The following is an 18,363-nucleotide window of genomic DNA, read 5'->3' as shown; positions in this document are numbered from 1 at the left end:
GGGGGGGGGGTTAGGAGACAAGGTGGGAACGACACTTGAATGTCAGGTTCTACCTGAGAGGCTGCTTTCAACGTCAGTGGGGATCGAAATGTCAAAGCGATGAAGTCGAAGATGGAGCTAAGTCAAGCACGCAAAGGTTGAGTGTTTTTCCACAGGAAGTGAATGAAGACCAGTGAGGTCAGTGTAGTGGCCTCAGAGCAGGACGAGGCCGCGGTTTGGTCCACATCTGCAGGACGACACTGCAGTGTAGTTTGTTTTTGTTTTTTTCAAAAATACAGCATGCTTTGTCCAGGACACTTGTCCAGACTATGGTGAAGGACAGTCTGACCACAGGTGTGTCCACCTGGGAAGGACGTCCTGCTCTTAGCCAATGACATCCTACCATTGTTGTCTTCTTTTTTTCAGAACGGAACACAAAAGGTTCGACCGCGCGTACAGTGCCCTCTGCTGGGCCATGAACTAACCACCAGGATATAAAAGGCATTTATGCATCAAGTATTTCTTTGTTTCAGTTTATTTTCACTTATTAAAGAAAAAACTAAAAAAAAAAAAGGTCAAAGTTGAACTATTGTTAGAGTCATGTGACTGAACCGTGACGTCAAACTGGGAAAAAAGTAGATTATACTAAATTGAATTGGATTACATTGGTTCGGATTAGATTATGTAAATTTAATTGGATTAGAAGAGAGTTTAGTTAAATTAAATTAGATTACTATAGATTAGATTAGATTAGATTAGATAAGATTAGTTCTGAAGAGACCAGGCCGCTCAAAACAAGTAGAAACAACGGAAACCAGCGCTAAAGTGAACCAGAATAACTAACTGTGAGTGTATGTTGGTTCCAGTCCAGTCAAAACAGCATCGACAACAACCAGCACCAGCACCAGCCTGGTGAGGACAGAAAGTCACGCCGCCCATTCACAATTGTGAAAGTGCGCGTGATCGTGGCAACACAATGACATCGTGTGGAGTAAAAAAAACCAACGTTGTGCGGGTCACGTGACTGTGTTAACAAAGATGGGGTGATGGGGAAGGTGCTCACCTTGCTGTGCCCTGGCAGCTGTGTTTCTGGGTCAAATCTCACATCATCGACGGTTGGAACAACCGGGCTCCCGTTCAGTGCTGATGCTCAACACCGCTGCTGCTGCTGCTGCTGCTGAAGAAGATGATGGTGATGATGGTTCCAGGCATCTCCTGCTCCTGGAGGAGCATGTCACACAGTAGTCACGTTGTCTGAATCTAAATGTGTGTGTTCCCCTGTGTGTGTGTATGTGTGTGTGTGTGTTTTCCTCCACTCTTTCTGGGCGCACAGCCAGCGCGAGCAGCGGAATTTAAATGGACCACGGACACAGACGATATAACGACCGTTAGCGGCTAAAACCTAGCTGTGCTCTTCATATAATGTATAATAACAGATGTTCCGGAGGCTAAAAACATCAACACATGCAAACCTGCAGCAAAAAAATAAAAAAAACAACAACAAAAAATACGAGGGATGAAACAATGTCCGCTACACAGAGGAGGAGACGGGCGAAGCCGCGAGAGAGTGGACCGTGGGTTGGAGGAGCGGGAGGCGGCGTCCACTGCTGCCTTCCTGGGAGGGACGGTCCGTCCTGGCAGAAGACAGAAGACCACCACGACTGTCACTGAAGGGCTTTAAAATACTACTTCCTGTTCCTTCTTTTCACAATCAAAATACGTGCGCGACTGTGTGCGCGATGGCACCAATGACAGCGTGACGACGTTTTAAGACGAAATACATATGGTCGGAGGAATAACAATAGAGCCAGACCCGAGTTATGTCAAATGGTTCACAAAACGGGGGGCGCGGCCCTATTAAGGCTAATATATGCTTCACGTAGCTTTGACAGTGTTTAAATAATAAAGTTCAGTCGAGCCTTCTAGCATCAGATGTGAATGCGTTGACTCTCAACGAGAGTCACATCTACAAAAGGGGGGCGCTATAGAAAAAAATTTGGGTTCCACTACAGGGTAGCTAGGGAATATGCGAAGTGCTCAAAAAATACAAAAAACCTTTTTGTTTGTTTATATTTATGTTAGAAATGTTCTCAAAATATGGTTCAGGGGCCACTCGTTCAGCTTGCTCTCCCCCTGGTGGCAAATTGGGAATCTGACATTTGTTAGTTTGAGTTTTTTAATCTAATTTTAATGTCAAACTTCCTCACAGCCGAGTTGAGTGTTAAAGTCTGTTGAAATCTTTAGTTACATTTTATTTTTTGTCTTTTTTTTGTTTATAAAACATTCATTTATTGACATGTAAGTTAATATGTATTAAATTCTTGAATATTAAATATTAATATAATATAGTATTAAATATTTCACAAAAACATGGACAACACAGTTTAGTATTTTTAGCATAAAGTTAGCACTCATCATAACTAGCACTAAAAGAATAAATGTGTTTTACGTGCGTGACCAGCAGGTGCTGTAAAAGTCATTTTTGAAAAATGGTAATGTTCTAATGTGTCTTTGGACCGCGCTCCTAAAATGACTTCATGAATAAAACATATTCCTCCTTCAGCGGTCGCTGCTGCAAAGATGAACTTCCTGTCTAGTGTTTCCAAATGTGTTTGGAAAATGTCACTCTGAAGGTTTCCTGCCCCGGTTTCCATTTTTCTGTTCACTCCATCCAGTTAATGGACCGTGAAACTGAATTCCTTAGAGCGTCCACTGGATGGTGTCAAAAACCATGGTGGTTACATTTCACGACGCTAAACTTGCTTCGTAAACCTGACTGTGCGTTTTTGTTTTGTTTTGTTTTTTTTATTGGTAAAAGAAACTGCAATTATGTCCACACTGGTGGACAATGGTTAGTGTCTACGACAAAAGCCTCGTTGCTTTACTCTGAAACCCACAGACACCACTTCCGCTGTAGAAGTGAGGGCAAATTAAAATCATGACGTCAGTCATACAATTAAACTGACCTCATTGTAAAATTAGAACTAAATTATTTATTAAAACACATTCACTTTTTAACAATTGTGTCTAAAAAAGTGCGTCTATACTTATTAATACTATTATTGTATTAAGTATTGAGTCGGAAATTGTAAAGTTTGAAGCGTGATCATGTTTGTTATTCTGACCCGAGGGCTCCTCAGCGTGTTGACGCCACACTCCCTTCTCTTTAAGTATTTGCCGACCTCTGCTGGACAAACGTTGGTACTGCAGCTGTAGCATGCTTTGTAATTTTACTCAGGCACTGCAACGGCCTACTCATGTGACGTATTTTGTGCGAGACAAAGGACCTCCGAACGGCCGCTTGTCGTTTGGTTTCCCGGTCAATTGTGTAAATGAATCTTTATCCATCTGAAATCTGAATCATCATAAAAATCCCTGCGGTAAATATAAACTCGTAAAATTCTACGTCTTCTCCATAATCAGATAATATGTTTATATGCTGGTAATTAATATTTTTTTCTAGCGTAAATAGCCAGATAACGCAAGAGTCCGGCAAAAATGGCGCTTTGTATGAATGGACTACCCTCGCTGAGTTTAAGTTAACCTGAAAGCACTGCAAACTTAGTCCTTTAATTCTCAAAAAACGTACAAAAATATCCTTAAAGTGTTCAACACTGCGCGTTATGCGTGGAAACCAAAGCATTTGCTGAAAAGGGGCATTATAAGAGAGCATTTTCCTAAATACGAAGCGAATGGTTTGTAAACAGTGACGTTGAACTGTTCGGCGGGGCCTTTGAAATTTTGCCTCTTAATTTCCATGCACCTTAAGAACAACTGAGTTCTGAAAGAAGAGAGCGTGTTCCATATACAAGTAGTATTGAAATTTTATCTTTGTTTTCAATTCATACTCACATTTGTCATGTCTAAACCTTAGCGTTAGCTTAGCCACTTGTTAACATTACTTATACATGATAATCGTTTGAGTTACACATGCTGTGGGTATCGTTAATTTATAGAAAATGCGCCTTGTTTTGAAGCAGGTGGCTGCATATGGATATATATGTATATTTATTGTCTCCCTTGCTTACGTTTCCTCTATCTTTTTATGTGCTGTTTTTAACGTGTGCACGGTATGAAATGTGGATTGTGAACATTGTGATGGTTTTGGTGTGTAGCACAAAATAATGTTGCCGGTTTGACTGACACTGTGCCACTGGGTTCATTCTTGTTTCCAGTACTGACCCGGGTTCAGCGAGCTGTTTGCTGCCCCTCAAGGATCTTGTAGGGAATCTACAGGAAGGGAGCCATGTTTCTCTACAATATCACCCTGCAGCGTGCCACTGGCATCACACATGCCATCCATGGAAACTTCTCAGGTGAGATGGTTCACTGCGTTGCTGTTGACAGAGACATGTTAGTCATATTGGCTCACAGGCTGCATAAAACCTACCTACATTTTAACCGTGTAACTGGTCCAACAAACTGACTGCTTAAAAGGACTGTTTCTGCTCCAAAAGGAACCAAGATGCAGGAGATTGTTGTTTCCAGAGGCAAGATCCTGGAGTTACTGCGTCCAGATGCCAACACGGGGAAGGTGCACACTCTGCTCACAGTAGAAGTATTTGGCATCGTTAGGTCTCTGATGGCCTTCAGGCTCACAGGTGGAACCAAAGGTATGTAACCTGTGCTCAGAAATACCCTTTAACCTTGTGTTCTTGAACCAAATGTCAATGTTGACTTTAATGGTTATTTACAGCACCTGTAAACTCCTCAGTCAGCCTTTTGTACATATTAAATATATCAAAGCATACTTGACACTTCACACAAGTCTTTTCACACCTGTGTTTTATTTTTGTTGTAAAGCAGTCTTTTCACACCTGTGTTTTATTTTCCTGTAGATTACATCGTTGTGGGCAGCGACAGTGGCCGTATCGTCATCCTCGAATATCATCCGTCCAAGAACATGTTTGAGAAGATCCACCAGGAGACGTTTGGAAAGAGCGGCTGTCGGCGAATTGTTCCTGGACAGTTCCTGGCTGTCGACCCAAAAGGCCGAGCTGTGATGATAGGTATGGACTGATGTCAGAGACTCCAGGTTCAGTGTGCACCGCAGAGCGGCATTAGTTTGACATCCATTAATCTATTGATTATTATTTTCCATTTGAGTGGTTGACTTTGACAATATTGACATTATTTATTTAAAAAAAAATCTAACGATAAATATTGTTGTTCTGAAATATAGACATGTTGCAGCCTTTAAATCACACTTTATGCTTTTTGTTTTAAATGAATGAAATGACTAGAGATGTCCAATCTGTAAAAGCCTGTCTGAGTTGCTTAGTCTCAGTTGGCTGATATTAAACAACTAAAAAGGAAATAATATATCTTTGACTGTGGGTTGTGGTCTCTCTTTTCCAGGTGCCATAGAAAAACAGAAGCTGGTTTATATTTTGAACAGAGATGCAGCTGCCAGACTGACCATCTCCTCGCCACTAGAAGCCCACAAAGCCAACACACTGGTGTACCATGTGGTCGGAGTTGACGTGGGCTTTGAAAACCCCATGTTCGCCTGTTTGGAAATGGACTACGAGGTGAGGTCATGAAAATTCAAGGTCGTGGCGTTAACGGGGAAAAAAAAACAACTAAAAATCCTTGGTGGGAACGTTTACTGCTGCTGTGAATATGATGAGCTCTTCGTGTCTCTTCTCTGACATTGACTGGAGAAAGATTTATCACCTCTGACCTCAGCATGTAGACCCTGTCACTGAACCACCGTGACGTAATAAGAGTCTGTTAAAGCTCAGTCTGACTAGTCCTGAGCTGTGATCGATCCAAATAACCGCCGTCTGGTTCTCTGACATTTCTTTTGATGTTGCAGGAAGCTGACAACGATCCGACCGGAGAAGCTGCTGCAAACACACAGCAGACCCTCACCTTTTATGAGTTGGACCTGGGTTTGAATCACGTGGTCCGCAAATACAGCGAGGCTTTGGAAGAGCACGGGAATTTCCTCATCACTGGTCAGCATTTAACTTTTTTATCGAGTTCATCTTTTTTATCAGTTATGTATCATCAGAATCTGTCCTTAAATTAAAAATGAAGTTAAGGTTTTTTTTTTTATTCTTTGAGTCAGATGCCAATGTAACATAGTAACTGATGAAGTATGTATGAGTTTACATTCAGTCATTTACTTAAGTTAAAGGTTTCCCCATTCATCCTGGAACTATTAATAGCTCACAAATTCTCCTCTGTGTTCAGTTCCGGGAGGTTCCGATGGACCCAGTGGCGTTCTGATCTGCTCCGAAAACTACATCACTTACAAGAACTTTGGAGACCAGCCAGACATCCGCTGTCCCATCCCACGACGTAGGGTGAGTCCAAGACCATCGGTCTGTCTGTGCTCACATTCATTCATCGTCTGACATCAACTGACAAACGGAACACAGAATTGTCTATGAAAGTCGTAAGGTTTATGTTACGATGATTACAGGGACAATTCTTTTTTTTTCCCCCTGTTTGTAACTTTTGGATTTTTTTTGATCACAGGGACAATTCTTCCTTTTTTTCCCCCCTGTTTGTAACTTTTGGATTTTTTTTCTTCTCTATCCCATAGAATGACCTGGATGACCCAGAGCGTGGCATGATATTTGTCTGCTCCGCCACGCACAAAACAAAGACCATGTTCTTTTTCCTGGCTCAGACCGAACAAGGTGACATCTTTAAAGTCACACTGGAAACAGATGAGGAAATGGTGAGGACAAGCGGTGGAGTTATTTATTTATCTTTTTTTTAATGATTTGTAAATCATTTATTTCAGTGTTTTGATTTGTTTACTACTCCTGGTCCATGAGCGAAGTAGTTTTAATTAAATTTGTCTGGCACTAAATCAGACATTTAATGTCCCATTAGTCTTAGCCTCGTTAGCGTTTGTCCTCAGATCTCTTCGGGCAGCTTTTTAATTTGGTTATAAAATGTAACCTTGACCTTGTCTGTCTCTGACAAACATCACAGTAGTTGAATATGCTAGTTACTGTTGTACAACACACTCTAAAAACTACTCTAGACAAAAGGAAAGTTGACGGCCGGTTCATGTCTCTGATGAGACTTTTTTTTTTCTGTTGCCTTTCCACCAGCTGAAGACATGTCTCGATAGGATCTTGTCAAATTAAACTCCCCGTTTCTTCTTAGGTCACAGAAATCCGTCTGAAATACTTTGACACTATCCCCGTGGCCACAGCCATGTGTGTCCTGAAGACCGGCTTCCTGTTTGTGGCTTCAGAGTTTGGAAACCAGTAAGTCTCCCCCTCCGTTCGGTCGTTGTCTTCTCCATGTTGTTTGTCTCCTGACAGAACGTAAATGTTTTTTCCCTCCCACAGTTACCTTTATCAAATTGCGCACCTCGGTGACGATGACGACGAACCAGAGTTCTCGTCTGCGATGCCACTAGAAGAAGGAGACACTTTCTTCTTCCAGCCCCGTCCCCTTAAAAACCTGGTGCTGGTGGACGAGCAGGAGAACTTGTCCCCCATCATGGCCTGTCAGGTGACTTGTTTGTTTATTTTTATTTTTTATTTTTTCAGACGTGGTGATTTAGTCTCAGTTTGTGTGGCTCACTGTTCCCCTGTTCAGACATGTGCATGTGGTGATGTAGTCTTAGTTTGTGTGGCTCACTGTTCCCCTGTTTGTGACAGATCGCTGATCTGGCCAATGAAGACACACCTCAGTTGTATGTGGCCTGTGGACGAGGACCTAGGTCTACGATGAGGGTCCTTCGTCACGGACTGGAGGTACTCACACACACACACACACATGCAAATACACACTGTGCCATTGTAGGATTTTTTTTTTTTTTTTTTGCTGTGGACGTGATGAGATTATTCCCCTCTCTTCTCTGAGTGAAAGCTGAAGAGTCTTTAAATATCTCTGATCTCAGCCTGAACAAAGAGTCCAGTTGTTGTTTGTTTTTTACCAAAATAAAATGCTTCCTGATCAGATCAGACCCAGTGGAACCTTTTTGAAGTAACAAAAAAGTCTTTGTAGGAACCAGAAGCCAGACCTTAGTGTATGGTTTCATGAGAATGATTTAAGTTTTTATTTGTTTTTAACCCATAGAATTCTAACATGAATTAATGAACTGATTTATTATTAGAATCAAGAATAATTGATTCCACATTTGGAAAATCTTTGTGTTAACTGTTGATGCAAGCGGCGGCCCCTTGGAGGCGCCAAGCATGTGGTTCCCCTGGGAAAATAAAAATAAACAAATAATAAACAAAATAGACAGCATTTTCTGTTTTGTCAACAACTGTCAACTGTGGGTAATGCAAATGCTGTACTTTGTTTAATTGGACAGCCTAGAGTGTAGTTTATTTTATGTTTGCCATATTTTTTTTTTAGATGTCATAAAAAGGTCTTAAGTCATTAAATCTGTACATCAACCCTTAAGTAATAACATGTGAAAAACAGCATATGTTTCTCCTTTATATTTAATTCAGTTATATCTAAAAAAAATGGCAAAGAAGTGAAGTTCCAGAATCTGCTGTAAACAAGAAACAATACAAACCTGAAATGACAAAAAAAAAAAAGAATTATTTTCAGTTGTTTATCTTTTTTTTTTTTTTTTAATGTTTCTCCAGTCAGACTTTGTTTTCTCACCTCTCCCTAAATCGGTCTAGCTGAGAGGCTAACAATTGAATTAGCCACTTTTATTTTCGTTTTCTGTGATGTTAAATATTATGGTGTGATCACAGAAGCTTCGTCTGATCCTCTCCTTCCTTCTCTGTCAGGTGTCAGAGATGGCTGTGTCAGAACTGCCTGGTAACCCAAACGCTGTGTGGACAGTGCGCAGACACGTCGAAGGTAATTAAAAAAGATTCCTCCAAAAAAATCATAATCTCCTTTTCCTGCTTTGTTAATTTTTTTAATCTCTGTTCCCGTGTCTTTTCGTTGTCCTGTGGTGAGGTTAATCACCTTAACTCTCATACAAATCACAGCATTAAAGGGATTTTCCGTCAGACACGTTACCAAGCTGCAGAATGTTATTATTCTAATTCCTGAGCCACCGCATGTTTCAGCACATCTGACGTGTTTAGTCGAACCAAGCTGATCCTCAGAGCGACAGTCTGTGGATCCACCTGTCAATCAACAGGAGGAGTTTGTGTTCTAACCTCTGTTGATGATTTTGATTATATTAGAATTACGGCTGCTGAGTGATTGGAAGTTTTTTTGTTTCTCTTGGCGCCTGTCGCAGATCTGCTGTTTATACAAGGATTTCCAAAAGTGTGGGATCAAATTATTATTGTTGTTCTTGGCGCCTGCCGCAGATCTGCTGTTTACACAAGGATTTCCCAAGTGTGGGATCAAATTATTATTGTTGTTATTTTATTTTTTTAATATTGGATGGTGGATTTTTATATATTTCTTTTTGTATAAATGTGTTCAAATTCTGTCAAAACTCCTACTTAACCAACTCCAGTAGTGCTCCAAAATAAGGTGCTCGTCCCTCACTTTTATCTGACTTTTTGTCTCTTGAATGACCAGACGAGTTTGACGCCTACATCATCGTGTCTTTCGTCAACGCCACTCTGGTCTTGTCCATCGGAGAGACCGTGGAAGAAGTGACGGATTCTGGCTTCTTGGGAACAACTCCCACTCTCTCCTGCTCCCTGCTGGGTGAAGACGCTTTAGTGCAGGTTAGTGAGAAGTGTTTGTAAAGTATGTCTTACCTGGAGTTAAGGTGAAAACTCTAGGTAGTTTTTTTTTTAATCCTGTGCTTCCATCACTCCTCCACGCAGGTTTATCCTGACGGCATCCGTCACATCCGTGCAGACAAACGTGTGAATGAATGGAAGACCCCGGGTAAGAAGACCATCGTTCGCTGTGCTGTCAACCAAAGGCAGGTTGTTATTGCCCTGACTGGAGGAGAGCTGGTCTACTTTGAGATGGACCCGGTAAGAATAAAAAAAACAAAACAACTTTACACTTGTAACTTAACACGTGTTTTAAACATTCACCTAATGTTACAGATTCAAATTTAACTAATGGATTGTTTTAGGTGTCAAATTCCAGAATTTCAAAATATGTATAACACAAAGTTATAAAATTGTATATATATATATATTCTGGAATTGAAATACTATTAATGGCCTGGTAATATTTATTTATTTATCTGTAGAAACCACTGAGTTCCTGGCACCAGCATTCTGCATGCAATCCCCTGATTATTAGAATATATTCATAAAATAAGTTGCAATGCTGCCATCTAGTGGCTTTCATTGCGTTATCAAGTTTTCATAATTGAAGGAAAAAATGATAGCGATTCTTACAGATTTTACATAACTATGCTAATATCATACATAGTTCCAGCTCTGTAATAGTCACAGAAAGTGAGGGAAACGCCTGAGGTCAGAGGTCTAATAATGCACTGCTGCTCTCGTCTCCTTCCTTCCTCCAGTCTGGCCAGCTGAACGAGTACACTGAACGTAAAGAGATGTCTGCAGATGTGGTGTGCATGAGTCTGGCCAACGTTCCTCCTGGAGAGCAACGCTCTCGATTTCTGGCCGTTGGCCTGGTGGACAACACTGTCCGAATCATCTCTCTGGATCCTTCGGTAGGTTTAAAAAAATATTTAAAAAAATATATATATATATTAAAAAACTATTTTCACCCCCATCCCCGCAAAGTAAGCATAAATGAGAAGTGTCAGAGGTTAGATGTCAGTGTAAACAAATAACCAAGGAAGCAGGTTCAAAGGACACAAGACTCCCCGCAGCTCAGAGCAAAGTTGTTCTCATCCATCTTAAGGGAAGACCAAGAAGCCTTTATGGTAGAATAAAGGACGACTTCAGGACGCATCTGACCTCTGCCTGTTTTTGATGTCACATGTGAGGCTGAGGTGACAGTCAGATGACAGGGATCTACAAACATGTCCTTTAACTGAAGTGCTGTGGTCTTAACTTATTATAAAACATATTTTGGTTGCCTTATAGTGGGAGTGGGTGTGTGGTTGTTCCTATAAAGTAAAAGGGGTGAAAAGCCCGTCTGCCCCACGGCCTGTGGATTTACTGTGTTCTTTAAAATGAGTCATGAGACGGAGCATAACAACTACAGAGTTCCTGTGTGAGGGCTGAGTACTTACAGTACTAGTTCTAGTGTTACTGCAGGTTGTTAGAAGAGTTTTATATGTATATACAAATGTGTGTGTTACGATGATGGAGGCAATAAAAGTGTTTAGGAAAACATTTGGCACTGGACTCAGATAAAAGGAAATGTTTTTTGTTTTTTTCTTTATATATACGTACATATTCAGAGCAATATTTAATCTGGGATTAGTGATGATGTCATTTAAACTCTGGGTGTTTCTCTGCCCTCTCAGGACTGCCTGCAGCCTCTCAGTATGCAGGCTCTACCGGCCCAGCCAGAGAGCTTGTGCATCGTGGAGATGGGTGGAGTCGAGAAGCAAGATGAACTTGGGGAAAAGGGAACCATCGGGTTCCTCTACCTCAACATCGGACTGCAGGTACTTTTTTTTCGGTGTCTTTTCAGACGTGACTTAATTCAAATACTTAATCAATGAGATGTAAATATATATATATATATATAAACCTTACCATTCTGATCTGTATCTTTTGGTTCCTCTCTTCAGAATGGTGTCTTGCTCAGGACTGTCCTGGACCCTGTCACGGGTGACTTGTCTGACACAAGGACACGATACCTGGGGTCGCGACCTGTCAAGCTCTTCAGGGTCAGAATGCAGGGCCAGGAGGCTGTAAGTCACTCAATATTTAATATATAAAATATTTTAAGTAAAGAGCAGTGCAACTTTGTACTAAGGCCCGTTTCGTCCAGGTAATGTGGTAATTGATCTTATCTCGCTACCAGGTGCTGGCCATGTCCAGTCGCTCCTGGCTGAGTTACTCGTACCAGTCTCGCTTCCACCTGACCCCACTCTCATATGAGACCCTGGAGTATGCCTCTGGTTTTGCCTCTGAACAATGTCCAGAAGGTATCGTGGCCATCTCCACCAACACACTGAGGTATGGAGGCGCACGTCGGACGTGTTGATGGTTGTTTGTGTGCAGAGAAAAGCTGACTGTGAAACTCCAGAGATTTGAACTGCTGACTCTAACAATTGTCTGTTTCCCTGCCCCCGCCCCTCCTGTTGTTCCTCCTACTCCTTTCTGTGGGCAGAATCTTGGCTCTGGAGAAATTGGGGGCCGTCTTCAATCAGGTGGCATTTCCTCTGCAGTGCACTCCCAGGAAATTTGTGATCCACCAGGAGACGAATAACCTCATTTTGATTGAGTCCGACCACAATGCTTACACGGAGGCGACCAAAGCTCAGCGAAAGCAGCAGATGGCCGAGGTACGAAGTTGCACCGTCACAGTGGTCGTGGTCCAGCTCAGCGCTGCGGTTTGGCACAGGCTCAGTTTTCAACACTGTGCGCACTGAGTTCAAAACAAGTTCACAGACGCAGCCAAGATGTAGAATAGTCTAGGGTTTATTTTGGGGTCTGCGGGGTATTTCAGTCGACAGACCGACTGTTATCTTCATGCTGTGTGTTGTTGACTTGTGTGTTTGTGCCTCGTAAAGCAGTGTGAGTAAATTAGACCAGATCAATTTAAGTCAAATATGTGTTTTTAGGATGCACAAAATCTTTATTGGCAGGATAGTCTCAAAATGACACCGAACATTCTGGAAACCTTGTCGACAGTCTTCACTGACTTGTTAATGCAGGGGAGTCAAACATACGGCCCACGGGCCAAATCTGGCCCGCTTGGTGAATTTTGAAAATAAAAAAAAAAGTTATTTTTGTCATCAATTTAAGTCAAATATGCATTTTTAGGATGCACAAAATCTTTATTGGAGTTCTCTTTGTTGATGCGTTTTCAATGGCGTCTCTACAGGAAATGGTGGAGGCAGCCGGTGAAGATGAACGAGAACTTGCCGCAGAGATGGCGGCTGCCTTCCTCAATGAAAATCTCCCAGAAGCCATCTTCGGTTCACCTAAGGCCGGGGCCGGACAGTGGGCGTCTATTGTGCGACTGATTAATCCCATACAGGGTTCAACTCTGGACCAGGTGCAACTGGAGCAGAACGAAGCTGCTTTCAGGTGAGTGGGAAATAAAAAAATTATAATAAAAAATCTTTTTATAACAGATTTTCTCACCAACAATATTTTTTTTATTGTATTGCAACATGTTTTGTCATTATTTTCTAACCTTATTTTTCATTTGCCAGTGTGGCCGTGTGTCGCTTTACAAACTCGGGGGATGATTGGTACGTTCTGGTGGGCGTGGCCAGAGACATGATTCTCAACCCCAGGTCGGTGGCCGGCGGCTTCATCTACACCTACAGACTGACTGGTGGAGGAGAGAAGCTGGAGTTTGTGCACAAGGTAAAGCTGACTGAAAGTCAAGTTTACGTCAAACTGTTTCCTTGTTAAGTTTTTCTCTTTTTCCCTTGGATTTTTGTTAAGGATGTGCGATAATAATGGCCGACCAATATTATCGACCCGATATTAGCATAAATATGTAATATCTGTAAGTTAGCGTTATTGTTTTTCTCCAGAAAATAATTGCGAAACACTGCTTTATCCCATCACCTTTGTGAGCAGGTTGCTCTTGACTTCATTAACCACCAGGCCACCACTGCCCCACTATATTGCCCAGAGAAATGGCATGATTAAAATGCAATGTTAAAATAGTTTTAGTAAATTTACGATTTCTGAGCCACAAAGAATCAAACCTGGAATTGTCTTAAAAACCTTAAATATCCTGATCACTCGCTCTTCTCTCTTTTCTGGACTGGTTGCAGATTTTCCCTTGATTATTAACATTTTCAATATTGTCACCTTCCAACACACAGTTCAGTGTTTTTTTTGTAAGTAGAAGATTAAAAAAACGAACAAAAAAATGTTACCGTCAAACCCGGGTGTAAAGATGAGGATTAGAACGGGGGTGATTTAGTTTAAAGTTTAAATCCCACCAAACGCAGATGTTACTGCCCCCGGGGCCGGTCACTCCTCTTAAGGCATTTCCCCAGAAACCTGATCAGGGTGGAGGTCGTCAGGGTGACTCGGACCATCAAATACCTGATGTGGATTAAGAGGGAGTCAAGTCATGAGTGTTGTATTGCATTCTGGTGTCAGCCACTTGTTTTCACATTAGAGGAAATTCCCAACCACTTAACCACCAGCTGCTGCTTTAGATGAGTCTGTTCTAAACACACACACACACACACTTGTCTTCATTTAAACAAGATATTTAGAAATAACACACGATGAACAGGAAGTGTTCACATGACTCTGCTGTCAGAGTCTGGGTCAGCAGAGGATAGAAATGGTTGGTTCCGTCCGGTCTCGACTTTTGTTTCAATTAATTAAAAAATAAAAGCTAAATTCTTGGTAAGTCAAGTAGAGACGGTGTTTGACAGACAGTAATAAATGAGAAATGGGCTTGAGTTAGTTCTTGGCAGGCTGTTCGGAACCGAGTGTAGTTCCATATTGGATTATGTTCAGTTTTAATCACCAGTTTGTGTTCTTTGTGCCAAATCAAATGGACTTCAACGCCACAGACTGGAGCTCAGCGACGTCACTAGACTCAGTTTAGCCGACACCAGTTGTCGCCGTCCGTCCCTTTTTATCAATAAATGGAGTCAGGAAGTCGCTGAAGTCACGATGTCTGACCTGAAGTGGACAGAACTGCCCTGTAGTCATGACTGTATTTCATTATCCCTGAAACGCCATGAAATGTAGAGATACAATCTTAAACAGTAAAGTCTTTATTTGTCCTCCGCGTTCATCCACTTCGTGAAACAGCAGCTAGTTGTATTCAGTCTTCTGCGGAATGTTTATCTGCCTGATCAATATTATAAAGATATTTTACTTGATAAAAATATGTATAATAATAAAAACTTAACTCGTTAAAAATTGAATATTTAGAAACAGCCAAATTGTTCCAGAAGACGTTTTTGCATGTGGTTAGAAACCACTGCTGAATGTACATGACCTTTAAACCCTTAGGGAATTTGGACAACAATTTTTAATTTTAGGGATGTCTGATTTTACCTTTTTGCCAATATCCAATATGCCGATATTGTCTAAACACTCAATTACCAATTCCGATATCAGCCAATGCCGATATAGCAGGGCAGTGGTGGCCTGGTGGGTAAAGAAGTTTGATGGGTTGAAGTAGTGTTTCTCAATTATTTGCCATGCTTCCCTAGGGGACCCCCCCCCCTCCAAATTGTAATACTATTAGCGATCACAACATATCTTAGTTCCACAATGTGGGGGTGGAGGGAGTGGGGGGGGGGCACTATGGGAGGTCGGTCTGGCGCTTCTGGGTGAAGCTATGTGAATAAGAGCTTTTCGGCTACTGCGACTTAAAGCTGCTTAGCTGTAAATGTAAAAATCGCCTTTAACCCAGCAGAGAATAATCTGATCAACTATGCTGTCCTGACCCAAGTTTCTCCCCTTTGATTTTCAGACCCCGGTGGAGGACGTGCCTTTGGCAATCGCCCCATTTCAGGGACGGGCCCTGGTAGGAATTGGAAAACTGCTGAGGATATACGACATGGGAAAAAAGAAGCTGCTCCGCAAGTGTGAAAACAAGGTGAGAGGTTGTCAGACTTATAAAACAAAAGTAATAATGTTTGAATCTTCCAGTCTGTGAAGGGTTGAAAACATGTGGTCATGGTTTTATATTTTGACAAATGACTAAATAAAAAAAAAAAAAAAAGTTTTTTGTAGGGATGTCCAATATTAACTTTTTGCCGATGTGCTGATGTTATCTACGTCTTTCAATGCAATGCTGCCATCTAATGACTTTCACATACAGCTGTTTTTTCCCCAGAACTATTTTCAGGGCACACGTAATTTGGCTAAAGCCAGGCAATTTGTTTTCGGGTTTTCATTATCAGTGGAAAACCAAGTGACTGTTCTTGCAGATATTACATTATTATGCTAATATCAGGCCGTTAATATCGGTCGGCCACACTCAAACAGAAACACACCTGTTCTCCCTGGTCTTCCATATTTGTTTTGTTCATTGATCATTGAAGGAGATGGTCAGGTCCACTGGAACCATTTCATTAGGGCAGATGTGGAACTGCACGGAACTCCATGTGTAAAAAACATTCTTCAACTTTGCTCTGATCCTCGGGGCTAATCGATTTGTTCCAGGCAACTTTTCTTCTCCTTCTACTTGACAACCCGACGTGAATGGATGATTGACACTGCAGCTGCAGCACAAACAGGCGTCATTATTATTATTATTATTATCATTTTTATTGAAGTGCGACTTTATTAAGTTTTGTGCATTTGCACAGTGTCACTGTAAAACCAAGCAGCAGAAAACTGTGTAGTCAATATATAAACTGAGATTCTTTCACTAAGCACTAGCTCAGACTTGTTAACCCTGACCATAACTGAGAGGGGGGTGGGAAAAGGGTGGTGGGCTAGTTAAAAGTCAGTGCCTGAGCCTCTTACTAACTTACTCCAAACAAATTTTTTTTTTTCTGAAATAAAACACATTTACCGTCCTAGGACTCATGGTAAAAGTTAAGTGTTTCTATCCTACCAAAATCCTTAACTTTTCATTTGGTTTTCCAAAAATTATCTCTGCCTGTAGCACGTACCCAACCTGGTGACCGGTATCTATACCATCGGTCAACGCGTGATCGTCTCCGACGTCCAAGAGAGTCTGTTCTGGGTTCGCTATCGCCGCAACGAGAACCAGCTCATCATTTTTGCGGACGACACGTATCCTCGCTGGGTGACGACGGCCTGTCTGCTGGACTTCGACACCATGGCTTCGGCTGACAAGTTTGGCAACATTAGCATTGTGAGTACATGGACCTGGTTTAATAGTTAGCTTTACATTTCATGTGGAAAGTTTCAGCATGTTTGAATGCGAGCAGCTGCTTAGAGAAGCAGAAAGAAAAAAAAAAATCTGAATGTTCTTCATGTGATGTGTTCAGGTTCGTCTCCCTCCCAACACGAGTGATGATGTGGATGAAGATCCCACAGGGAACAAAGCACTGTGGGACAGAGGACTCCTGAATGGAGCTTCCCAGAAGGTAAAGACTCGTCTTTCAATAATAAAGTATTACCACTAGGGGTGTGTATTGGCAAGAATCTGGTGATACGATACATATCACGATACAGGGAGCAACCATATGGTATACTGGGATATACTTTAAGGACAGCGATATATTGTTTTTATTTTTCACCAGTGTAACTGTAGTCAAAGCACCAGTTTAACTGTAGTCAAAGTGTGATCCTAGTCTCAGACTCTGTTCCATTTGAACATCAGGTTCCTAACACTGGAACAGAGGGATCTACATTTGTAATCACTAGAGAAGAAAAAAAGAAAAAGATAATGAACCAACACCAGGAATATTGATATGGTATTGTGAAAAGAAACATCGCAATATTTCAATGTATTGATATTTCCTCACACCCCTAATTAGCACTACAATCTTCTGGTCAAGTCTCTCCATGCTAAGCTAATTCTGTTGTAAGGTAATCAGTTAATGTTCAGTGTGTGGACATCACCATTTAAATGAACAAACCAAGGCCGCACGTCTCCTGTGACCAGTGAATGATTCACAGGAAGTCCGCGCTCCCAGTGTTGTACCACACTGTGAGTCCTTGATACTGTAACTTCTTAACATTCTTCAGACCCTGAAGCCGCAGACACCACACACACATGCACACACACTAAGTGCAACAACATCATCGACCACAACTTTATCCTCCTGACAAATAGTACAAACTGCAGCTCCCAGACGCCTGGTCAGGAACTGTTTAGGTAGCAGATGGAAAGTCCCTATAATTCAAACATCAACTGGGACCAAGGCAGCTTCATGACACAGCGGTTGTCAGATGTCGCAGCCCAGCAGACTCATTGATAGGGAGTTTTATTTGACCGTGTTTGGACGTGGGGGTGGACACTGCTACATTTGTTGTCCAAGTGTTTGTCAGGTTGAGTAGACCAGTTCCTGGAGTTCATTGTTACACCTGTCACTGGTTGGTCTGGGATGATGATGCTTTTGGGAACAGTTGGGCAGACGTCTGACGTGCACCTTAGGCTGTTTAAATTTAACGACCCATTTATGACTTGGCTTAATTTGTAGCCTTGAAATGGAAACGGTGAATTCCGCTTTTCTTTGGTAGAGGTTCAATGAGTCAGGCTGATGGAGATGATGTGTTTTCCAGTGGTTTGGCTACAGATTTAAATCAAATTAAATGTAATATTTAAAACTGTTGTTTTTAGAAGAGAAAATAACACTTAAATATTGCAGTAGTCGATCGATTGACGATACCTTAGATATTCTACAGCACTTTATCACAAATTCCCAGTCCAATATTCCTGGTGTTGGTTCATTTTCTTTTCCTTTTCTTTCTTCTCGAGTGATTCCAAATGTAGATCCCTCTGTTC

The 18,363-nt window shown here is 41.6% G+C and overlaps 1 protein-coding gene across 2 annotated transcripts in view; it reads left to right on the top strand.

Annotated features, from left to right (window-relative positions):
* Nucleotides 1–18,363, top strand: part of sf3b3 (splicing factor 3b, subunit 3) — a 58,577-nt gene that overhangs the window by 36,626 nt on the left and 3,588 nt on the right. Inside the window, exons 1-24 of one of the 2 annotated variants that reach the window (XM_008311066.3) lie at nt 3,204–3,359; nt 4,155–4,295; nt 4,437–4,592; nt 4,818–4,988; nt 5,338–5,510; nt 5,798–5,939; nt 6,178–6,290; nt 6,533–6,670; nt 7,108–7,211; nt 7,296–7,461; nt 7,611–7,706; nt 8,706–8,778; nt 9,460–9,611; nt 9,714–9,869; nt 10,373–10,528; nt 11,294–11,437; nt 11,564–11,686; nt 11,800–11,954; nt 12,109–12,283; nt 12,826–13,031; nt 13,160–13,316; nt 15,409–15,534; nt 16,552–16,764; nt 16,901–16,999. In XM_008311066.3, coding sequence (XP_008309288.1) covers nt 4,226–4,295; nt 4,437–4,592; nt 4,818–4,988; nt 5,338–5,510; nt 5,798–5,939; nt 6,178–6,290; nt 6,533–6,670; nt 7,108–7,211; nt 7,296–7,461; nt 7,611–7,706; nt 8,706–8,778; nt 9,460–9,611; nt 9,714–9,869; nt 10,373–10,528; nt 11,294–11,437; nt 11,564–11,686; nt 11,800–11,954; nt 12,109–12,283; nt 12,826–13,031; nt 13,160–13,316; nt 15,409–15,534; nt 16,552–16,764; nt 16,901–16,999 — 3,264 coding nt within the window. In that variant the 5' untranslated portion in view covers nt 3,204–3,359; nt 4,155–4,225. Of the gene's footprint in view, nt 1–3,203; nt 3,360–4,154; nt 4,296–4,436; nt 4,593–4,817; nt 4,989–5,337; nt 5,511–5,797; nt 5,940–6,177; nt 6,291–6,532; nt 6,671–7,107; nt 7,212–7,295; nt 7,462–7,610; nt 7,707–8,705; nt 8,779–9,459; nt 9,612–9,713; nt 9,870–10,372; nt 10,529–11,293; nt 11,438–11,563; nt 11,687–11,799; nt 11,955–12,108; nt 12,284–12,825; nt 13,032–13,159; nt 13,317–15,408; nt 15,535–16,551; nt 16,765–16,900; nt 17,000–18,363 lie in introns of those variants that run through there. The other variant, XM_008311067.3, reaches the window with a different exon arrangement.

Source organism: Cynoglossus semilaevis, chromosome 6, assembly GCF_000523025.1.
Source record: "Cynoglossus semilaevis isolate Cse_v1.0 chromosome 6, Cse_v1.0, whole genome shotgun sequence".
Taxonomy (NCBI): domain Eukaryota; kingdom Metazoa; phylum Chordata; class Actinopteri; order Pleuronectiformes; family Cynoglossidae; genus Cynoglossus; species Cynoglossus semilaevis.
This window is presented reverse-complemented; position numbering and strand designations above follow the sequence as displayed.